The 24,225-nt window shown below is 37.6% G+C and overlaps 2 protein-coding genes across 6 annotated transcripts in view; one reads left to right on the plus strand and one right to left on the minus strand.

Annotated features, from left to right (window-relative positions):
• Positions 1-18,472, minus strand: part of LOC133663564 (elastin-like) — a 278,983-nt gene extending 260,511 nt beyond the window's left edge. For all 4 annotated transcript variants that reach the window (XM_062068120.1, XM_062068122.1, XM_062068121.1 and 1 more), the window contains exons 1-4: positions 18,283-18,472; positions 11,591-11,680; positions 11,266-11,320; positions 11,075-11,158 (exon numbers count right to left, since the gene is read on the minus strand). The gene's annotated coding sequence lies outside the window, so the exon portion shown is untranslated. The remainder of the gene's footprint in view (positions 1-11,074; positions 11,159-11,265; positions 11,321-11,590; positions 11,681-18,282) is intronic.
• A 99-nt stretch (positions 18,473-18,571) lies between these two features.
• The window catches only part of LOC133663568 (protein NipSnap homolog 2-like), a 45,882-nt gene continuing 40,228 nt past the window's right edge, over positions 18,572-24,225 (plus strand). For both annotated transcript variants that reach the window (XR_009828375.1, XM_062068129.1), the window contains exon 1: positions 18,572-18,703. Coding sequence is in view for 1 of the 2 variants with exons in the window: in XM_062068129.1 (XP_061924113.1) it covers positions 18,612-18,703 (92 nt within the window). In the remaining variant the exon portion in view is untranslated. The remainder of the gene's footprint in view (positions 18,704-24,225) is intronic.

Raw genomic sequence — 24,225 nt, forward strand, 5'->3', positions numbered from 1 at the left:
TCAGAATTTCCCCTTCCTACAATATTTCATCCTGCAAGACAAATCAATAGATTTAAGCCAATTTCCTATTTTCAGTGCCATTGATCTTTCCTGTGACTGAACCGTTAAATAAGGTAATTTTGAGACTGACTCAAAGTTGGCCAGCCCACTTTGATCGGGGCTGATTTCGAAGCTGGTTTGGGCGTTTTAGGTCTTGCAGTGCACAAGGGAAACAAGGAATGACCGGTTGTACAATGATTCGATTAATTTTTTGGCGTGTAAGAGATTTGATGCTCTTGTACAATCACTGGAATTCGTAATCTAAGATTTTAACCTCACCGTGCCTGTGCAAAGTACAGTGGAACCTCGGGATACGGCCAATTGTTACGCTTTGGGGTTGCGAGCAAAAACTCGGGTAATGAGACTCCCTTCTTTTTGTTTTTAAGGCCATCTGTGGTCTTGCCCCAGTATACTTGGCTGATATTTTAGCTGTTTGCCACCCACCAAGGAATCTGCGCTCATCTTTACACAAATCTTTGGAAGTACCAAGGACTAGACCTAAAAAATGGGGTGATCGTTGTTTTTCCGCATTTGCATCCAAGTTATGGAACACCCTCCCATTTTTTTTGATTGATTGAAACTTTGATTGATTGAAACTTTTATTAGTAGATTGCACAGTACAGTACATATTCCGTACAATTGACCACTAAATGGTAACACCCGAATAAGTTTTTCAACTTGTTTAAGTCGGCGTCCACATAAATTGATTCTTGGTACAGATATATACTATCATCATAATACAGTCATCACACAAGATAATCATCAGAGTGTATTCATTGAATTACTTACATTATTTTACAATCCGGGGTGTGGGATGTGGAGGGGGGGGTGTTAGGTTTGGTTGATATCAACACTTCAGTCATCAACAATTGCATCATCAGAGAAATGGACATTGAAACAGTGTAGGTCTGACTTGGTAGGATATGTACAGCAAGTAGTGGACATAGAGAGAGAGAGAGATCAGAAAGCATAAGAATAAGTATCTACATTTGATTATTTACAATCCGGGGAGGTGGCATGTGGAAGGGGGAGCGTCTTAGTTTAGGGTTGAAGTTGCCTGGAGGTGTTCTTTTAGTGCGGTTTTGAAGGAGGATAGAGGTGCCCTTTCTTTTACACCATTTGGGAGTGCATTCCATATTGATGTGGCATAGAAGGAGAATGAGTTAAGACCTTTGTTAGATCGGAATCTGGGTTTAACATAGTTAGTAGAGCTCCCCCTGGTGTTGTGGTTATGGCTGTCATTTACGTTATGGAAGTAGTTTGACATGTCCTTTGGTATCAAGGAGGTGTAGCGGATTTTATAGACTAGGCTCAGTGCAAGTTATTTTACTCTGTCCTCCACCCTGAGCCAGCCCACTTGGGATAAGTGGGTAGGAGTGAGGTGTGATCCCACCTGAGTTGTTACAAACCCAGGGGTGCTGTAACAGAACTAAGGGAGTCAAACTAAAATAAAACATGATCCGGACAACGGATCATGACAGCGACGTTGTACAATACAAGTTTTTCAAGGTACGAGCTGCGTCGCACAACCAATTAACACTTACATCCCGAGAGATACATTCTGTGGTAATCTGATAAAACATTTGTCACCGGCACACGCAAGAAGTCGTGCAACAAACACTTTACTTGGTAACTATTAGCATTCATTAAGGAGTAATTACATTTTTCTGTTGATTCAATTAGAGAGTAACTACAGACTACATTGTAACTTCTTTTCAACAGTCATTTCCCCAATACTGCTGGGAATGTACTGCAATACTTCTCTGTGTCTCACTCAAAATGCTAAGTCCGTAAGTGTGGAAGTGCACAATTTGAAACATAACCACACTTTTTTGAATATTTGGCACAAAACAAGGCGCACACAGCTAAGAGAAGCCAGCTGCTTTGTTGTTAGTGTTGTTCTTAGCATTAGCATTCCCAATCCACAGGCGGCAGAACGCTCTTGGCTCTCAGCCGGTTGTACAATATGAGAACTTTACAGTTTACTAATATAGTGCGAGTGGGAATTAAAACACATCGTAGTTTAATATTAATTGAATATTCTATTTTCTGAAGTCTCGTTGGATTTCTTGTCGACAGAAATTACAGATGTCTGCACGTTTCTAATAATGTGGCTTGAGATATTAGATCTGATCCACTATGAGAGGCTTATCCACAAAGGTTCTTAACTGATGAACGGCATTCATGGTGTTCTGCTGCCTTCATGTCTGCTGTTTTCGCAGCTGCTCTTCTTTAAGCCTCGCTTTATAGAAAGCGATTGTGTCCAAAATTGAAATCTGAGAATTTATTGAGTGACTTTAGAGTCGAAAGGGAAGCAAATTACCAGCCTGTACAGCACATTTTCTGAGGAAATACCACGAACAAGCGGAAAATGTTTGTTATCTATTAGTAAAGTGTTCTGGATGACATACTTTGTGCAGAGAAATGGGATACCTGCGCTAAAATAAACTTAATCACAGAAACAGAACAGAACACAACTCTAAGGCAAAGGACTCTGTGAGTTTTACTCTGACCCTTTTTTGTGTATTAATTTGGAACGGTTTGCAAACAATCCCTAGACTCCTCAGAGCTCGGTATATTCCACTTCCATTACCAGCTACTTCCAAAAGCAACTCTCTTGTATCCATAAAAGGCTTCCATCTTTAATGCTCTGTTTTGATGACTTTGTACGGGTCAAAAGAAATATTACATGCTTGAGGTACATTTAGGGGTTACCAACTCCCTGGATAAAAAAGGGACACTTTGCAGGGCTCGTCGACATAATTTATTTCTTGTATTTGTCTGAAAAGAGTTTCTTAATGTCGAAAAAAGGTTGAAAGGAGGCAGAGTTGCTTCCATTCAACCTTTGTGGAATATATGACCTGATGACTGAAAATCTGCACACATATTTTATATAATATTACACTTAGGCAGAATTAATTTAGATGTGCAGGTTTTGGATTAATACAAATAGATAGGAAACAAATTGTTCAATGATATTTTTGGTGCAGAATATATATAGGGTGGCAAACAAATCGATTTTCAGATTAATTGCGATTCTTAATCGATTAAAAAAAATCTAAGATCGATTTATTTATTTATGTATTTATTTATTTTTCAATCTGTCCTGTCCAGCCATTCAGGCAAATCATATTGTTGATGATCATATCTGCTGTACAGATTTACTTTAGAAATGAGTTAAAGTTCAAGTTAAAGTACCAATGATAGTAACACTCACACTAGGTGTGGTGAAATGTGTGCATTTGACCCATCCCCTTGTTCACCCCCTGGGAGGTGAGGGGAGCAGTGAGCAGCAGCGGTGGCCGCGCCCGGGAATCATTGTTGGTGATTTAACCTCCAATTCCAACCCTTGATGCTGAGTGCCAAACAGGGAGGCAATGGGTCCCATTTTTATAGTCTCTATAAATATACTCTAAACACTAGGCCACTGAGTAGGATTATGAGAGAAGTGTTGGATACTTCTCTTTTTGCATTATTGGTATTTGACTTTACTAAAAGTTTGGGTAGAATTTTAATAAACAAAACCAGTTTTCTTTTAAGTAACATAGAAACTGGTCAGAGCTGTTTATGTATTATATGGAGGAATGTAGTCAATCATAGAACTGGCATCCAATGTTATTAAAAAAGTAATGATTTTGAATCAAGAATTGTTTTGAATCGAGAATCCCCATGAATCGAATCGAATCGTTTTATGTATTGTATATCTATATATACCTGTATATATACACTACCGTTCAAAAGTTTGGGGTCACATTGAAATGTCCTTATTTTTGAAGGAAAAGCACTGTACTTTTCAATGAAGATAACTTTAAACTAGTCTTAACTTTAAAGAAATTCACTCTATACATTGCTAATGTGGTAAATGACTATTCTAGCTGCAAATGTCTGGTTTTTGGTGCAATATCTACATAGGTGTATAGAGGCCCATTTCCAGCAACTATCACTGAGCCAATGTGTTTGCTCATTGGCTCAGAAGGCTAATTGATGATTAGAAAACCCTTGTGCAATCATGTTCACACATCTGAAAACAGTTTAGCTCGTTACAGAAGCTACAAAACTGACCTTCCTTTGAGCAGATTGAGTTTCTGGAGCATCACATTTGTGGGGTCGATTAAACGCTCAAAATGGCCAGAAAAAGAGAACTTTCATCTGAAACTCGACAGTCTATTCTTGTTCTTAAAAATTGTTTGGGTGACCCCAAACTTTTGAACGGTAGTGTATATATATATATATATATATATATATATATATATATATATATATATATATATATATATATATATATATATATATATATATATATATATATATATATATATATATATATATATATATACTGTATATATATTCTGTCTCATTGCGGATTAGACAACCTGCCTTTTCCTTACACTGAACAAAAACAAGTCATATGTCCACTGATGTTTAACAACTCTACACTCGGAGTCTATTTTACGTTTCCCCAATGATTTCGCCATTCTTTTGCCTCGTGCACTAATTAACTGAAAGAGCGTGCACATGATGACGTCACGTTGTCAATGGGAAAATGCATTTTTAGACAATATGATTTGCCTCAGCGGCTAGGAGACCCCGAGAGTAACAAGCGTTAGAAAATTGATCGATGGATGGGCTAGTAAGGACAGATTAAAAAAATAATAATTAAAAAAATAATAATAATTTTTTTTTTTACTCGGGACTACCACGGGCCGTAGTTTGGGGACCCCGGATGTAGACAATTACGGCGTGAAGAAGTTCACAATTTTTGCAAATAATGGCAGCCAACATTTGGTGTTTTCATCACTGTTGATTTAATAGGAATAGCTTTTTTTTTTGACAAAGCAGTTTATTTCGACGGAGGACCGGTAATTAAAATCTGGGACAAAGTGCGTCCGTTGACATCTAAATATGGAACGCGTACTTTTGTTTCTAAATACGAGACGGTTCCGTGTTTCAAGGGGACGGTCGGCAACACAAGGTACATTGGCTAATTCTGTTGCAAGCTTCATAGGACTTCATCAATACCTTTCTTTCCCTTTGGCAGACTTGGCTTGAAATGGAAGCGTGAATAGGCACTGTTGAGAAAGCCAAAACACACAACACGCTTAATGTCCCATTAAACTATCTCAACAAATGAGCACATGTCAGACTACCAAGCAAGACTGAAGTGTTTGTGATTGTACCAGTCATGTTGCACAGTATATGCACTGTGCGTTAGGAGGGCTTTGTTTAAAGCTGACCTCACTTTTCCCATGACTAATATGAGCCCCCCTTGTGAAACGCTCCCACGCCCCACACGCGTACTGATCAGGCCATTCAGATTATTCGTGCCGTTGCGAGGCTGTATTTGTGGTGTTTTGTGAGGTGCAATTAATGACGTAACACTGGAAATAAGTACAACAAGGCACTCTTTTAGGCGCTGTTTGAATTCCAGAACTCCTGTTTAAACTCCTCGAAAGCAGACGTAAAGTATAGACGTTCCTGCCTAACACAAATCACAGCGACGGAATCGAAAAAGCATTTTTAGAATTCCCAGACACGCTGACAAATTGTTTTCTTCTTTTTTTGGTGAAATGTTTCGCTGCTCTGTGATTCATGTTTTTGAACTTCAGACAAAGACATGGACTGAAGTCCAAGTGGTGTTTTCTCCTAAAGCCAATAAAGCTTTGGAAATATGGACCCTGTTAGTTTCACAGTCACACTATCAAATAATAAATCAATCTCGACTGTGCTGAATTCCATGGTGGTTACGATCCCATCCTCAATATGGAACCGAACACGGGTCTCATGTTCTCTTCCTGAGAACCTCACAACCCCGAGGACTGGTATCAATGTAGCCACTGTGAAATGTAAAGGCCTACTCAATAGTTGATAGCTTTTTACATATTTACGACTTTTTTCATTTAAAGGGTCACATTAGGTTTGATTTCTTACTTTGAAAACACTTCCATGTGGTCTATATCAGTGTTTTTCAACCACTGTGCCACCAGATACAGTCTGGTGAGCCATGGGAGATTATACAGTTTCACCTATTTGGGTTAAAAATATTTTTTGCAAACCAGTAATTATAATCTGCAAATAATGTGCCGTGTTAGTAACCATGTTAGACTTAGACTTACACTTCCTTTTTATTGTCATTCAAATTTGAACTTTACAGTACAGATAAGAATGAAATTTCGTTGCATTGGCTCATGGTAGTGCAGGATAAAAAAAAGCAATGAGGTGCAGATATAAATAAATAGATTACTGTACAGATACATATATTGCACTTTTGCATATGCATCCAGGTTTATGGATGTATGCAATATTGTCTTTATATTGCAGCGAGTTAATCCATTTTTGGGGGGAATTGAGGGGATTATTATGATGCGTTCAAGAGTCTTACGGCCTGAGAGAAGAAGCTGTTACAGAACCTGGAGGTTCTGCTTTGGAGGCTGCGGAACCTCTTTCTAGAGTCCAGCAGTGAAAACAGTCCTTGGTGGGGGTGGGAGGAGTCTCTGCAGATTTTCTGAGCCCTGGTCAGGCAGCGGCTTTGTTATACCATACCATATCAGTAGGTGGAAGCCGGTAGCTAATTGCTTTGTAGACGTCGGGAACACGTCGTGTGAGACGACAATGGTTTGTCGTGATCACAATATGCAGATGACAGCGGGAGGCAGGGTGCAGGTAAAAAGGTATCTAATGCTTAAACCAAAAATACACAAAAGGTGAGTGCCCCTAAGAAAAGGCATTAAAGCTCAGGGATGGCTATGTAGACTGAAACAAAAACTGAACTGGCTACAAAGTAAACAAAAACAGAATTCTGGACGATAGCAAAAACTTACAGCGTGTGGCGCAGAGACGGCGTCCACAAAGTACATCCGTACAACAATATCCACACAAAAAAAGATATCCACAACTTAAATATTCTTGATTGCTAAAACAAAGCAGGCAACTAAAACACTACACACGGGAAAACAGCAAAAAACTCAAAATAACTCACATCGTGATGTGACAGGCAATGTTCCCTCTAATTTTTCATGTGTGTGAGCAAACGCACAAACACCCTGAGCATTCAGTGGAATACAGACGTGCACACTGTGGTCATACCAGCAGCACATTTGTCTCAAACCTGACATAACAATTTAAATGTCTTATTATTATAATCAAGTGACTAGTCAATTTCAAGAGATTATTTTGTAATATACACTACCGTTCAAAAGTTTGGGGTCACCCAAACAATTTTGTGGAATAGCCTTCATTTCTAAGAACAAGAATAGACTCGAGTTTCAGATGAAAGTTCTCTTTTTCTGGCCATTTTGAGTGTTTAATTGACCCCACAAATGTGATGCTCCAAAAACTCAATCTGCTCAAAGGAAGGTCAGTTTTGTAGCTTCTGTAACGAGCTAAACTGTTTTCAGATGTGTGAACATGATTGCACAAGGGTTTTCTAATCATCAATTAGCCTTCTGAGCCAATGAGCAAACACATTGTACCATTAGAACACTGGAGTGATAGTTGCTGGAAATGGGCCTCTATACACCTATGTAGATATTGCACCAAAAACCAGACATTTGCAGCTAGAATAGTCATTTACCACATTAGCAATGTATAGAGTATATTTCTTTAAAGTTAAGACTAGTTTAAAGTTATCTTCATTGAAAAGTACAGTGCTTTTCCTTCAAAAATAAGGACATTTCAATGTGACTCCAAACTTTTGAACGGTAGTGTATGTGATTTGGCCCACTTAGATATTGTTTTTTTTTTAAATCAGCTATGCACTATAGTATTTTATGCCTGGGTGGGGGTCCTGCTTTGGAAAAATTGTGTACCCCTTTCAGAGATCACATTTAGTTCCCCTTAAAACATTCACATGTTGCATGACATGAAGTGTTTATTAACTTTCTGTCCGTAAAATAAATATTTTTATTAGCAATTATGTAGTCCTGTAACACAATTTCATGATTAAAATCCAAAAGATAACATTCTTAACAAATGACAGTAGAATAAGCACACTGATTGAGGAGTCATAGTAAAACGACCTGAAATTTAGTTGTCCAACTTTTTGTGTGGCCATTAACGCACCAGTGGCTAATTGCCATAGTGTATGTGTTGGTGCAGGTGAGAGAGAGAGCAAGCGGCTGCTGTTGATATAACAGATGACAAAGAGTTGCTTTTGGCTTGGTTTGTACGGTAGACAACGACCAGTTTTGCTAGATGAAAGTATTTTACACATTGTTTTGGTGTGGTTATGGCCGACAAACAATTTTGCTAAATAAAGGGACAGATGGAATTCCTGTCCTCCTTTAAGTGTCTCCACTCTCCACAGACGTTACAATAATTTAAGTGTTGACAAACATTGTTTTATCTGTTGTGGCCGCCTTTCGTCACCTGTTACTCACAGTTGCATTGCAAAATCATACAAAACAAACAATTTGTTTATTTCGTTTAGAGTGGGATTTTATTTTTTGCGCGGCATAGATTGGCTGTGCGCAATTGCGCAGGTGCGCACCTTAGAGGGAATGTTGGGGACAGGTTGTGACAGTACACCTACTTTGAGACAAGAGCTATAGTGATGCATGGTTGGTTATGGTTTAAATTCATATCCAACAATTGCGACAACGACTTTTTATTGTCTACTGAGTTTCATTTTTTAATGATTTCTGCTGGTGGTGTGCCTGCGGATTTTTTCAATGAAAAAAATGCGCCTTGGCTCAAAAAAGGTTGAAAAACACTGGTCCTTATAACATGTAATGGTGGTTCTTTGCTCCATTTTTTGCATAGATGATGTTTTACAGACCATCTTTAAGCCGCTTTCTGACCGTCTCTTCAGGGCGGTCTTATTTACGTGCCTTCACTTCGACCGCGTCTGTTCCCCGTCAGCCATGTTGTACTTTTTAGCGCTTCCGTATGGAGTCGACTTCTCTACTGACAGATTTAAGATCGAACTATACGCAACTTTGGATGAGAAATGGCAACAGGGAGGGTGCGTGCGCATGTACGAGCCAGACAACAAGAGGATAGAGACAAAGAAGGAGCTTATTGATAACAATGGCGGACTCGTGCAAAGCCTCTTCGGGTGAATCTATGGAGAGATCCGCTGGCGTCACACTTGGAAAAAAACTCACAAATTAGGGAAATTCCAAACGGCTCGTTTGGAGGAAGTATGAAGGACGGCCATATTGTTGTGATTTCAGATTTTCAGAACTTATGCAGATCCTAAATACACAAAAATAGGTACCAATAAGTAAGAAAAGTGTGTTTTGCATAATAAGTCCCCCTTAAAGGGGAACTGCACTTTTTGGGGGAATTTTGCCTATCGTTCACAATCATTATGAGAGACAAGAAGACAAAATCGTCTCCTTCTAAGAGGCTAGCAATGCAGCTAATGGGAGCAATCAATTCTACCTCTAAATCACAAAAATGCATTAAAAACCGTCAATACTTTTGTGGAGGGAGATGGGGCCAGCGCTGCCTGCAGGAGCAAAGGTCCCCGCCTCTGTCCATGGTGCTGAGGACAGAGCACCATCAGACGGGGGCGTGGCAGTGCTGACGGCGAGACACAGCTGGCAGGTGATTCGATTTCACAGGTGGTACGTGTTAATCTAATCATCTGTTGTCTTTAACAGTAAGAGGCCGGGAGCAGGAGGGGAGAGAGGATACGGACGTGACTGAAAAGTCACGTTCTGCGGGAGAAAGACTTGGAGAAAAATCTATGCACATTAAAAACTTTGTTCAACTTTGCACGCCTGGCTCCTGTGAAGTGTCTGTCAGTGGGACCGCTAGGAAGCGACTTCCACAACTTTATTTACGTTCCGTAACCTGTATAATAACCAAGCTGTAGCGACATTGAGGAGCTCTTTTTTTTGCTGGTGTAGTAACTGAGCTACTGTGTTGATAAATGTCCCTTGTGGATCAATAAAGTTTGTCTAAGTCTAACACATCGACGTGCAATGGTATTAGCCGTACAAAGCTAACTACGGAAAGAGATAAGCTTGCTTCTACGTCAAAACGAAACGTGTTTGAGTTTGTATTGCACAACACTGCGATGGAACACCAATCTGTACTGACTGAAAAACATGAACAATCATATTACAGTATCTGTAAAGTATTAGCCCACATGTCATGTTTTGTTTGTACACAGCTAGCTTGACAGCGTATGTACTGTAGTTGTACTAACACGCATGACGTGCTGCGTGTATCATGATCAATATAAAGTGTGACTCACTCGATAGACAGTTGTGCTTTTGGTCGAGCTGGCCGGGGATGTTTTTGAGGTAAGCACTCCATTTATGTCAAAACAGCATGGCTTGAAATTCCACATTTGCGTCTTAGAGTCACTTTCACCTCACTCTCTCTTCCCTTAAAGGGGAACTGCACTTTTTTTTGGAATTTTGCCTATCGTTCACAATCGTTTTGAGAGACAAGAAGACAAAAGTTTTTTGATTTTTTTTGCATTCGAACATATAAAAAACGGCTCGCGCTAAGTGGCTAGCAATGCAGCTAACGGGAGCAATCAATTCTACCTCTAAATCACTTTAAAAATGCTTTCAAAAACTGTCAACAAAACTTCATTAACCTGTGTAATAACCAAACTGTAGCGACATTGTTATTGTTAGAGCGAACACTGAGGAATACTTTTTCGACCGTATTTACACATCGCCGTGCTTCGGTATTAGCCGTAAAAAGCTAACTACGGCCATAAGCTAGTTTCTACGTCAACTCGAAAAGTGTTTGAGTTTGTAATGCACAACACATTGCGATGGAACACCAATCTGTACTGGCTGAAAAACATGAACAATCATATTACAGTATCTGTAAAGTATTAGCCCACACTTCATGTTTTGTTTGTACACAGCTAGTTTGACAGCGTATGTACTGTAGTTGTAATAACACGCATGACGTGCTGCGTGTATCATGATCAATATAAAGTGTGACTCACTCGATAGACAGTTGTGCTTTTGGTCGAGCTGGCCGGGGATGTTTTTGGGGTAAGCACTCCATTTATGTCAAAACAGCATGGCTTCAAATTCCACATTTTGCAGCTTCGAGTCACTTTCACCTCACTCTCTCGGCTTCCGTCTGCTCCAACGTCTCACTCTTCCTTCGTGCTCGCTTCTAGTAGTTCGCTTCAGTAGTTCATCCTCTGTATATTCAGGTTCGAAAACATAGGGTTGTGAATCCTCATTTGTGCAAAAATAGTCGTCTTCTTTATCTGTTACCAAATCTGCCATGATTAGAAGACACACACACCTTTGTATCCGGAAGTAGGAACACACATCTGTTGCCATAAGTCGAAAGTGCGCTGCTATGGAAACGGAAATAAATGCGTCGAGGAATTAGTCTGGCAATGATTCAAATGACCAAAATACGGTAAATATTGTCCATTTTACATATTGTTATAAACATTTCTGTTACTACATTATATACAGATTTGCAGTGTGTATATAAAAATTTTGATGGAGGGTTTTAAAGTTGTTTTAGAGGACTTTGAAGGCTACATCGGTGACTCCCATTAGCCACATCTTTCAAACGTTTTTTATCATCTTTAAAATCCATCCATCCATCCATTTCCTACCGCTTGTCCCTTTCGGGGTTGCAGGGGGTTGCTGTAGCCTCTCAGCTGCATTTGGGCGCTAGGCGGGGTACACCCTGGACAAGACGCCGCCTAAAATAAAATAAAAAATAAAAAGATGTGTGTTTTTGTCTCTCATAATGATTGTGAAAGATAGGCACAATTCAAAAAACAGTGCAGTTCCCCTTTAAACCCACTGGAAATACTCATTTCAGCCTAATTACAGTTATCCCTTGCTCCATCGCGCATCAAAAATTGCGGCTTCAAAGCATCACATTTATTTTAATTTTTTTTTTTAACACATTCTATATATTTTGGGCTTAAATTAAGTGGTAAATTAAATCATATATATGTCATATATAGTGCAGTATATGTCTTATTTTCAATTATTATAGTCACCATGCGGGACTCAAATAAGAGTCACAATAACAATAACAACTCAGTACTATCTTCACCACCACCATCAAGTTGACCTACTTATGGCAAAACAGATTCTTGATGCCCTTCATCTTCGACCCCTGCCTCATCAATAACACATCTCCACACTGGTGGGCCCTTGACGTGAGCCACATAATAAGACAACAGCGGGACGTAACAGTACTTTATGGAATCAGTGTGCCACTTAATGCTAACAAGACTGCTATCAGCAGCTGTCCAGGCAATGCTAAGTGGACTCTGCTGACTCAAGGACGCACTTCATCTTTGACATAGATGAAGATAGATCGCATAACTTTAACAACACAGAATGCTCACAACAGGGCTTGATGTCCAAAGCTGTGAATGTCAAGTTGACCAAGTTTTGGCAGATCAACTTTTTTAACGCCTGTGGTTTCAGCATATTGAAGCCCAGTTCTAGTTTAGAGGAATTACCCAGGATGAGACTATAGGTATTTCCACTTAGTGGTCGTGTTTTAATGGCCAGGCTTGTAGGATCCTTCAGGCTACTGGTGAGTACTAAAATCTACAGTGGAACACATTTCATGACTATGATGTGTGAAAGATATGGAGATGAACCGTATTTTTCGGACCGTAGGGCACACCGTATTGTAAGGCCAACTGCTGTTTGGCACATTTTAGCTGCTTGATGTATCTGGTTGATTACAAAACTTTAAGGAGATCGTCACGGAAGTAAACAAGGTAGGAGTCGAACTATCACATACTCTTAATATCCAATTATATTAATTATCCATCATATATTCATTATATTAATATACACATATATATGTATAGGCTGTATAAAAAAAAAAATGTATATATATATATATATATATATATATATATATATATATATATATATATATATATATATATATATATATATATATATATATATATATATATATATATATATATATATATATATATATATATATATATATATTAGGGCTGTGAATCTTTGGATGTCCAACGATTCGATTCAATATCGATTCTTGGGGTCACGATTCGATTCAAAATCGATTTTTTTTTCAATTCAACACGATTCTCGATTAAAAAACGTTTTTTTTTTCCCGATTCAAAGCGATTCTCTATTCATTCAATACATAGGATTTCAGCAGGATCTACCCCAGTCTGCTGACATGCAAGCAGAGTAGTAGATTTTTGTAAAAAGCTTTTATAATTGTAAAGGAAAATGTTTTATCAACTGATTGCAATAATGTCAATTTGTTTTAACTATTAAATGAACCAAAAATATGACTTATTTTATCTTTGTGAAAATATTGGACACAGTGTGTTGTCAAGCTTATGAGATGCGATGCAAGTGTAAGCCACTGTGACACTATTGTTCTTTTTTTTTTTTTTTTTAATAAATGTCTAATGATAATGTCAATGAGGGATTTTTAATCACTGCTATGTTGAAATTGTAACTAATATTGATACTGTTGTTGATAATATTATTTTTTTTCCCACTACTTTTGGTTTGTTCTGTGTCGTGTTCGTGTCTCCTCTCAATTGCTCTGTTTATTGCTATTCTGAGTGTTGCTGGGTCGGGTTTGGTTTTGGAATTGGATTGCATTGTTATGGTATTGCTGCGTATTGTTTTGTTGGATTGATTAATAAAAAATAGAAATAAAATAAAAAATAAATAAATAAATAAATAAAAATAAAAAATAAATAGATTTTTTTTTAAATGAGAATCGATTCTGAATCGCACAATGTGAGAATCGCGATTCGAATTTGAATCGATTTTTTCCCACACCCCTAATGTATATATACCCCTAATGTATATATATATATATATATATATATATATATATATATATATATATATATATATATATATATATATATATATACATATATATATATTATATATATATATATATATATATATATATATATATATATATATATACATATATATATACAATACATATATACATGTGTATATATATATATATATATATATATATATATATATATATATATATATATATATATATATATATATATACATACATATATATATATATATATATATATATATATATATATATATATATATATATATATATATATATATATATATATATATATATATATATATATATATATATATATATATATATATATATATATATATATATATGTGTATATATATTATATATATTTTTGTTTTTTTGTATATATATATTATCTAGAAGGGTTAATTGCCTTGCTCAAGGGCACAATGCTGATAAAGCAGAGTAGCCTTTCAATGACAATTTGCATTTTTTTTTAAATACATAGTGGGATTCTAGCATTCAACAGTCTGCTTCTACAACAAGGATTCAGATCTTTGGTGCTCTGCTGACACTGGAAAAGCTGCCCTCTGTTCAAGTGTTTGCTTTCATTTGAATATTAAATGTAATTCATCCACATGACAACACACGGTACATCTGGATTACATGTCAGGTTGATGTTTACCTGCATAAATCATTTGATATGCTGTGAGTTAAACATCCATTTGTCATTTATTAGTAAGAGACAGTCCCCATTAAGTGACAAAACGTTTTACACTGAGCTATGGCGCCCTCTTCTGTTCATTGGCTGCACTCTTAGACTGTATCCACACTGTGAGCTAAGGTGGTCAATCTAAGGCCCCAAATGAGTGAAATTCCATGTATTTCAGAATGGTATCGATCATATTTTTCATATCATGAGGTTTACGGATGATGAAATGTTGTTTCAAATGACAACACACTTAGTATATTTAATTTCTCTCGAATGATCCGAGCAAAAGGGCCGGTCTGCGTCATGGATAACCTCAATAAGACAGCACTACGGCATGTCTTCCAGCCTTGAGTTTATCGTCACGCTCCGCGACCCCGTAGCATAGATCACAATCAGGAATACTTCTATCAATTCTACCTGCGTAAACGAGACGCTGGAGGTGGAAGGAGGCCAGCGTGTTTTTTTTCCCTGAACAATTCCCCGTGATGAATGAGACGTCTCCAACTGGACAATGAAATGACTGTGTGTCCTACAAAGAGGATTGGTGAGGCACGATAAATCAGATGAATCGACATGTTTTCATTGCAGACTGTGTCATGCATCATGAGTACTTAAATAAACACCCGGCTGATTTTTATAATATACGGAGAGTGTGCAGCGTGTAGCCGAGGGAAAAAAACGTGCACCAATTTCATTTTGTTAGTGTTAATCAAGGGTCAATCCGGTCCTTCTTATCCCCGACTGAGACGTAGCAATGTTTTAATGTTTGACAGACTCACTTCTAATGCTAAACATTACAGAATAAAACCTGCGCGTAAATGACAGAGATGTTCTAATCGGTCATTTACCAACAACAATCACATTATTACCGTATTTTTCGGACTCTAAGGCGCACTTAAAACCCTTTCATTTTCTCAAAACTCGACAGTGCGCCTTATAACCCGGTGCGCTTAATGTACGGAATGTTTTTGGTTGTGCTTACCGACCTGGAAGCTATTTAATTTGGTACATGGTGAAATGATAAGTGTGACCAGTAGATGGCAGTCACACATAAGAGTTACGTGTAGACTGCAATATGATGGCAGTCACACATAAGAGATACGTGTAGACTGCAATATGACTCAAGTAAACAACACTAAAATTGTATTTGTTCTATCGCAAATATAGAACATTACAAAAACGCTCAAAAATGTATCAAAATGTTTTAGTACGACTTTGGCAAGCTATAAAGGATTGTACTGTGCTTCAACATAGTATTATTATGGTGTGTGTATAAGGTAAGACGTATTATCTGGCGTTTTGTTTCCCAATATTATGCAAAAGCAACTTTTCTTAACTTCTGGTACCTGCTGATCTGTATTTGGGATCTGCATAAGTCCTAAAAATGCGTGCGCATCCGCCTTTGTAGTCCGTGCCAACCGCGTAGTCGATAAACTTCTTCTTTTTCTCTATCTTCTTGTTATGGGACATTCATCCTCCGCTGTTGCCAGTTCTAATATAAAGTAGTGTAAAGTTCTTACTTATATCTGTCAGTAAACTCGTCATGAAAGCGCTAAAACATACCGGTGTACTGCCGAAGGTGAGGCACGTAAATAAGACTGCCCACAAAACGGCGCATCCTGAAGCGACTGTCAGAAAGCGGCTTGAAAATGGTCTGTAAAACATAATCTATGCAACATTTTGACCAAAGAACCACCATTATATGTTATGTAGACCACAAGGAAGTGTTTTCCATTTGGAATTTTTTTTTTATAATATGACCCCTTTAATGCGCTCTATAATCCGGTGCGCCTTTTGTATGAAAATAGACCTGACTAGACCCGTTCATCGGCAGTGCGCTTTATAATCCGGTGCGCCCTATGGTCCGGGAAATACAGAAATTTCTTTCTACGGTTCAAAAATGCTCGCGTTCGGGTAAACGTGTTGGAATATACAGTAAATAAATTTTCAGTAACTTTAACTTGTGGCCAACTGAGCAGACAATGGACAATAAGCAAGCCTTTGGTGGTGTTTATTTATGTAATTATAATAACTTATTACAACTATTGGTTAGAATTATTTAAAAAAGTACAGTAATTTGACAATAATCACTGAGTATGTGCTTTTACTGTCATCTCGTGTCTACTTTTAAGTCTGTGTGGTGTAAATCCAATAAAACATCAATACAGTATTTGTGTTGAATTCCTGTTCTTTTTTAAGGTTAGAAAGAACACTTAAAAACATTGATAACATTTGCCACATTTTTCTGAAGTTTTTAGGCGACAACATCACAAAAAGCAGACTAAATAAGGTGTTACATAGTAACATAGTAAATAGCTACTGTTGGTTAGCACTAGGGCTGCAACTAACGATTAATTTGATAATCGTTTAATCTGTCGATTATTACTTCGATTAATCGATTAATAATCGGATAAAAGAGACAAACTACATTTCTATCCTATCCAGTATTTTATTGAAAAAAAACAGCATACTGGCACCATATTTATTTTGATTCTTGTTTCTCGGCTGTTTGTAAATGTTGCAGTTTATAAATAAAGGTTTAATTTTAAAGAAAATAATAATAATAATTTTTTGAAAAAAAAAAAAAAAAGCCTCTGCGCATGCGCATAGCATATATCCAACGAATCGATGACTAAATTAATCAGCAACTATTTTTATAATCGATTTTAATCAATTAGTTGTTGCAGCCCTAGATAGCACTAGATAGTTCACTGCAACAAGCATTGCACAACTAAAATAAAAAAATACTTTTATTTTTGTAGAGCCAGTCTTTAAAGTACATTACCCAGTGATTATTGATGATTTATCTGAATTTGAAAATGTGATTCATCTGATTAAAATAATTAATCATCTGACAGCCCATATATGCATACACGCACACACACACACACACACACACATATATATATATATATATATATATATATATATATATATATATATATATATATATATATATATATATATATATATATATATATATATATATATATATATATATATATATATATATATATAAAAATTAAAATAAGATTTGGATTAGAATAATTCAAATTAACACATAGGTACCACACCTATACAGCCTATATTCTCCATGGGTGAGAATTATTTTGAAACACTGATAATAAATCTATTTTGTTTTCATTGTAAACCTTCCATAAGTCAGTGCGATATCCCATATACATTGACAATAAGCTTCAGAATTATACATCAACAAAAAAACTGGTCATCTGATAAACGATTATGTTACAGAGAAGCAAACTATTGTTATTTGGTCGGTTTATTACAATGTAGGAGCATTACAATGTTAGGATAGCATAAAATAGCAGCTGCAATTAAACAAGAAAGCTTCACTATTAAGAATTTTCCCTCACCTAAAACACTTTGTGGCTCACAAGTACAGAAAAAATATACAAATAATACAATAATATGTCCATGTGTATGTGTTATTAAAACTACAATAAAAATTAGGACACAATAAAAAGGCCTGGGAATGCCTCGGCATCCCTGGGAGGACTCGAGGAGCTGGACGAAGTGGCTGGGAAGAAGGAAGTCTGGGATTTTCTGCTTAGGCTACTGCCCCCGCAACCCGACCTCTTATTGTTATTATTGTTCGCAAACACACACGCCACATCTCCAATTTTCGGCAACAAAAAGACTACTGTGGCTTGTTAACTCACTTAATTCCTGTGTGTTTCAGGAGGATAGATAAAAAAGACACACTAATTTAAGAATTAGGAAACATTAGTAAAGGAAAAACTGACCTTTATCAGGAAGACACTCGACTGGTTACTGCTAGCATTAGCACTACTTGAACAACTGTATTCATTACAAAGTATGAAATATCACTAAAATTAAGCTTCAGTAAAAAAGCACGGTTTTAAAAATAAATACAATGAGACTAGTACACTCGCAATTAAAGGATAGGAAATGTGTCACTTTTTTTGAAAATAATCCATCATTCTTGTTGACATTTTGCATTACGTCAAAGGCTTGTTCTACTGGCCATGTAAGTACATTACGAGCACCGCGAGGCTCCACCGCCACCTAGTGGTCACTTGTGTGCACAGCACCCTGCAGCCTGCGTGGAAAAATGGCGTCCGGAGTCCTTCAGAGAGTGAGCGGCGGCTTAGCCCGGGCTAAAAGCGGGGCCCACTCCGTCGGACAGCTCCTCGTTTGGACCAGGTGCGGCTGCCATGAAGGTTTTATTGTTTAACGGCGACCGTTATGGATGTGGTATTATTGGCGGGCGTGCAGGAGGATTGTGTTGTGGGGTTGCAAGCTAGCTCCGGGACATGCTAAACAATCTTCAATAGTAGTCAATTTTATCCGAACTTACATGGAAAAAAATATTTAGCTTTGAATGACGTGTTGTGAGATTTTAGGGTTAACGTGGTTTGGTTGCGGATTTGAGACAAACGGTATCATTTTCAGTCATGTATTGGTATTTATGGTCAAGGTCAGTTTGGTACTTAAAGATGGATGCGAAAGCTACCACAAGTCAATGTAGGTATGTGTAAATTATTTAAAAATATTAACGGGCATGTCGTGCAAAGATGAGTAAAGTGATATAAGTGTAATTTTCCTGCGACAATGGTTAAGAAAGTTATGGATTTTTAAAACCGGTGAAAATGCACTTAGTTTCTGGTCAACTTCTTCAATACAAAGTCAATGGTGCTCAAGATTTTTTGTTAAAAATGTCAGAACTTTCTTAATATTTACCCCATTTTTGGGACGGGGTGACTCAGATGGTAGAGCGGCTTCGGTCGTGCCAGCGACTTGAGGGTTCCTAGTTCGATTCCAGCTTCTGCCATCCTAGTCATGGTCGTAATGTCCTTCCGTCAGTCTATCCCAGGGCAACAAATGTAGCTTACCACCGTCAATGTGTGAATGTGGAGAAGAGTGAATGATGGGTTCTCAGAAGTGTTTTGATTGTCTAGAACAGTGGTTCTCAACCTTTTTTCAGTGATGTACCCCCTTTGAACATTTTTTTAATTCAAGTACCCCCTAATCAGAGCAAAGCATTTTTGGTTGGAAAAAAAGAGATAAAGAAGTAAAATACAGCACTATGTCATCAGTTTCTGATTTATTAAATTGTATAACAGTGCAAAATATTGCTCATTTGTAGTGGTCTTTCTTGAACTATTTGGAAATAAAGATATAAAAATAACTAAAAACTTGTTGAAAAATAAACAAGTGATTCAATTATAAATAAATATTTCTACACATAGAAGTAATCATCAACTTAAAGTGCCCTCTTTGGGGATTGTAATAGAGATCCATCTGGATTGATGAATTTAATTTTAAACATTTCTTCACAAAAAAATAAATTTTTAACTTCAATATTTATGGGACATGCCCACAAAAAATGTAGCTGTCAACACTGAATATTGCATTGTTGCATTGTAATGAATGGAATTGCCTACTTGATTTGATGTTCAGTTTATGAACTTACATTCATATTTTGTTGAAGTATTATTCAATAAATATATTTATAAAGGATTTTTGAATTGTTGCTTTTTTTAGAATATTTTAAAAAATTCTCACGTACCCCTTGGCATACCTTCAAGTACCCCCAGGGGTACGCGTACCCCCATTTGAGAACCACTGGTCTAGAACAGTGGTCCCCAACCTTTTTTGCGCCACGCAGGCATTATTTTCAGGGACGGGCTTTCCACTTGCGCCAGATAAATACAGCAAAAATAAGTGCATGAAAAATACAACTCACTATAACGCTGAATTAGTAGGATGCCTGGGCCTGTTTGTTTTTTTGCAATGAGATTCAAATGGAAATCTGTCACATTTATATTTCATATATAAATTAATGTGGTTTGTATCATGTCACAAAGTTATAACAAATATAACAAATTGCAACTTTAATTGTACATCTATATAAAAGCTTATTGGTGTGTTGAGTGGGACAGGCGAACGTTAAGTCGGAGAAAATGCAGTCATTTATAAATTATTTAATATTTCTCTGCGGCTCGGTAGCAAATGCGTCATGGACCAGTATCGATCCCCGGACCAGTGGTTGGGAACAATGGTCTAGAAAAGCGTGAAATATATAAATATAATCTATTACTATTATTTTTAAAAGGCTGCTGTCATAGCCAAATACACAGAAAAAAGGAGGTTTCAGTTATGGTATATTTTTAATTGATTAAATTCATGAAGTTGGCGTTCAAAGTGACGGAAATTTGGAGTAAACACGGCTGGTCGGACTGGACCCGTGAGTCACAAAACAAACGGCCAGGAACTCGGCGGGTCCAAAAAATAAGTAAGTGAATATTTGGTAGACTCGAATAAATGTATACCTTATATTATGATAGGGAGTCCAATGGACATTTTATTCACCATCATTTTTTTTGCAGAGGAATTTTGTGGAGTGTTAACTCTGCAAATTTTGTCAGAGCTTTGCGGCGGGAGTACTTGTCCCAATATGAAAAGTTTTGATATTTTGGATAAACTAGGATATGTGTTCTATGTCAGGGGTTCTTAAACTTTTTGACCGCAGGGCCCTATTGTTTAACTATAGACTCAAATGTTAACTCTGAATTATTACCACAGGGGTACAAGACTGACCCTGAATTATACTTTGTTTTAATCGTATTCAATAATTATATCTAACATACTTAGTTTAAAGGCCTACTGAAACCCACTACTACCGAACACGCAGTCTGATAGTTTATATATCAATGATGAAATCTTAACATTGCAACGCATGCCAATACGGCCGGGTTAACTTATAAAGTGCAATTTTAAATTTCCCGCATAACTTCCGGTTGAAAACGTCTATATATGATGACGTATGCGCGTGACGTCAATCGTTGAAACGGAAGTATTGGTACCCCATTGAATCCAATACAAAAAAGCTCTGTTTTCATCTCAAAATTCTACAGTATTCTGGACATCTGTGTTGGTGAATCTTTTGCACTTTGTTTAATGAACAATGAAGACTGCAAAGAAGAAAGTTGTACGTGGGATCGGTGTATTTGCGGCTGGCTGTATCAACACAACCAGGAGGACTTTGACTTGGATAGCAGACGCGCTAGCCGACGCTAGCCGCCGACCGCACGGATGATCGGGTGAAGTCCTTCGTCCTTCCGTCGATCGCTGGAACGCAGGTGAGCATGGGTGTTGATGAGCAGATGAGGGCTGGCTGGCGTAGGTGGAGCGCTAATGTTTTTAGCATAGCTCTGTGAGGTCCCGTTGCTAAGTTAGCTTCAATGGCGTCGTTAGCAACAGCATTGTTAAGCTTCGCCAAGCTGGGAATTATTAACCGTGTATTTACATGTCCATGGTTTAATAGTATTGTTGATCTTCTGTCTATCCTTCCAGTCAGGGATTTATTTATTTTGTTTCTATCTGCTTTTGAGCCCGATGCTATCACGTTAGCTCCGTAGCTAAAGAGCATCGCCGATGTATTGTCGTGGAGATAAAAGTCACTGTGAATGTCCATTTTGCGTTCTCTACTCTCATTTTCAAGAGGATATAGTATCCGAGGTGGTTTAAAATACAAATCCGTGATCCACAATAGAAAAAGGAGAGAGTGTGGAATCCAATGAGCCAGCTTGTACCTAAGTTACGGTCAGAGCGAAAAAAGATATGTCTTGCACTGCATTCTAGTCCTTCACTCTAACGTTCCTCATCCACAAATCTTTCATCCTCGCTCAAATTAATGGGGTAATCGTCGCTTTCTCGGTCTGAATCTCTCTCGCTGCATTGTAAACAATGGGGAAATGTGAGGATTCCTTCCTCCGGTGACGTCACGCTACTTTCGGTATAGGCAAGGCTTTTTTTTATCAGCGACCAAAAGTTGCGACCTTTATCGTCGTTGTTCTCTACTAAATCCTTTCAGCAAAAATATGGCAATATCGGGAAATGATCAAGTATGACACATAGAATGGATCTGCTATCCCCGTTTAAATAAAAAAAATTCATTTCAGTAGGTCTTTAACATCCTTATCAAATGGTATGAAACCACGTGATATAAAATAAATCTTAGACTTTGCTTGATTTGTAAAATAAGTACTAATCATATGTACTGCATGAGAAGAGACAATTATATTGTACTAAAATAAAGTAAGTAATGTTTCTTCGATAAACCATCAATAACATTTAAAGTGCAAATAAAAAAATAATTTCACCACTGGAGTCATAATATTTGTGGCTATGAAACTTCTCTGCAACTTTAGCTCCAGACTTCTTCTGTTTGTTTGGTATTGTCATGACTGCCACAAGTGGTGGAAAAGTGCATTACTGGATACTGCTGCGGCCCATACGGACCACAGCTGGGAAACACTGTGGTTAAAAAACACTGTTCTACGTCATGAGTATTGGTGTATAGTGGTTGAACTCAGAAAACAGCGGTCCAGTCGTTACTCACGATGACGCCGTCAAGCATGAAACGCAACCACTGTGGAGACCCAGCCCGGGGTGATTACACACCTACCTAGTCTGTGCTGCTGTGGTTTATACAAAACCCAAAACCAGTGAAGTTGGCACGTTGTGTAATTCATAAATAAAAACAGAATACAATGATTTGCTAATCAATTTCAACTTATATTTAATTGAATAAACTGCAAAGACAAGATATTTAATGTTTGAGCTGAGAAACTTCATTTTTTTGGCAAATAATCATTAACATAGAATTTAATGGCAGCAACACATTGCAAAAAAGTTGGCAAAGGGGCATATTTACCACTGTGTTACATGGCCTTTCCTTTTAACATCACTCAGTAAACGTTTGGGAACTGAGGAGACCCAATTTTTTAAGCTTTTCAGGTGGAATTCTTTCCCATTCTTGCTTGATGTACAGCTTAAGTTGTTCAACAGTCCGGGGGTCTCCCTTGTGGTATTTTACGCTTCATACTTCACCACACATTTTCAATGGAAGACAGGTCTGGACTACAGGCAGGCCAGTCTAGTACCTGCACTCTTTTACTATGAAGCCATGCTGTTGTAACACATGGCTTGGCATTGTCTTGCTGAAATAAGCAGGGGTGTCCTTCATAACGTTGCTTGGATGGCAACATATGTTGCTCCAAAACCAGTATGTACCTTTCAGCATTAATGGTACCTTCACAGCTGTGTAAGTTACCCATGCCTTTGGCACTAATACACCCCCATACCATCACAGATGCTGGCTTTTGAACTTTGCGCCTATAACAATCCGGATGGTTCTTTTCCTCTTTGGTCCGGAGGACACGACGTCCACAGTTTCCAAAAACAATTTGAAATGTGGACTCGTCAGACCACAGAACACTTTTCCACCTTGCATTAGTCCATATTAGATAAGCTCAGGCCCAACGAAGCCGGCAGCGTTTCTGGGTGTTGTTGATAAATGGCTTTTGCTTTGCATAGTAGAGTTTTAACTTGCACTTACAGATGTAGCGACCAACTGTAGTTATTGACAGTGGTTTTCCGAAGTGTTCCTGAACCCATGTGGTGATATCCTTTACACACTGATATCGCTTTTTGATGCCGTACCGCCTAAGGCAGGGGTGTCAAAGTCAAATGGACGGAGGGCCAAATAAAAAATTTAGCTACAAGCCGAGGGCCGGACTGTTCGAATGTTCATTGAAAAATTTTTAAATGACGCATATAGTCTAGTGAACCTAATTGAACCTACTGAAAACCTAACAAATATATTCCAATATGATCAGATAAATAAAGCAATATTTTCTTATGGCTCTGTCAGTAATCTT

The sequence above is a fragment of the Entelurus aequoreus genome, linkage group LG13 (assembly GCF_033978785.1).
Source record: "Entelurus aequoreus isolate RoL-2023_Sb linkage group LG13, RoL_Eaeq_v1.1, whole genome shotgun sequence".
In the NCBI taxonomy this organism is placed as follows: Eukaryota; Metazoa; Chordata; class Actinopteri; order Syngnathiformes; family Syngnathidae; genus Entelurus; species Entelurus aequoreus.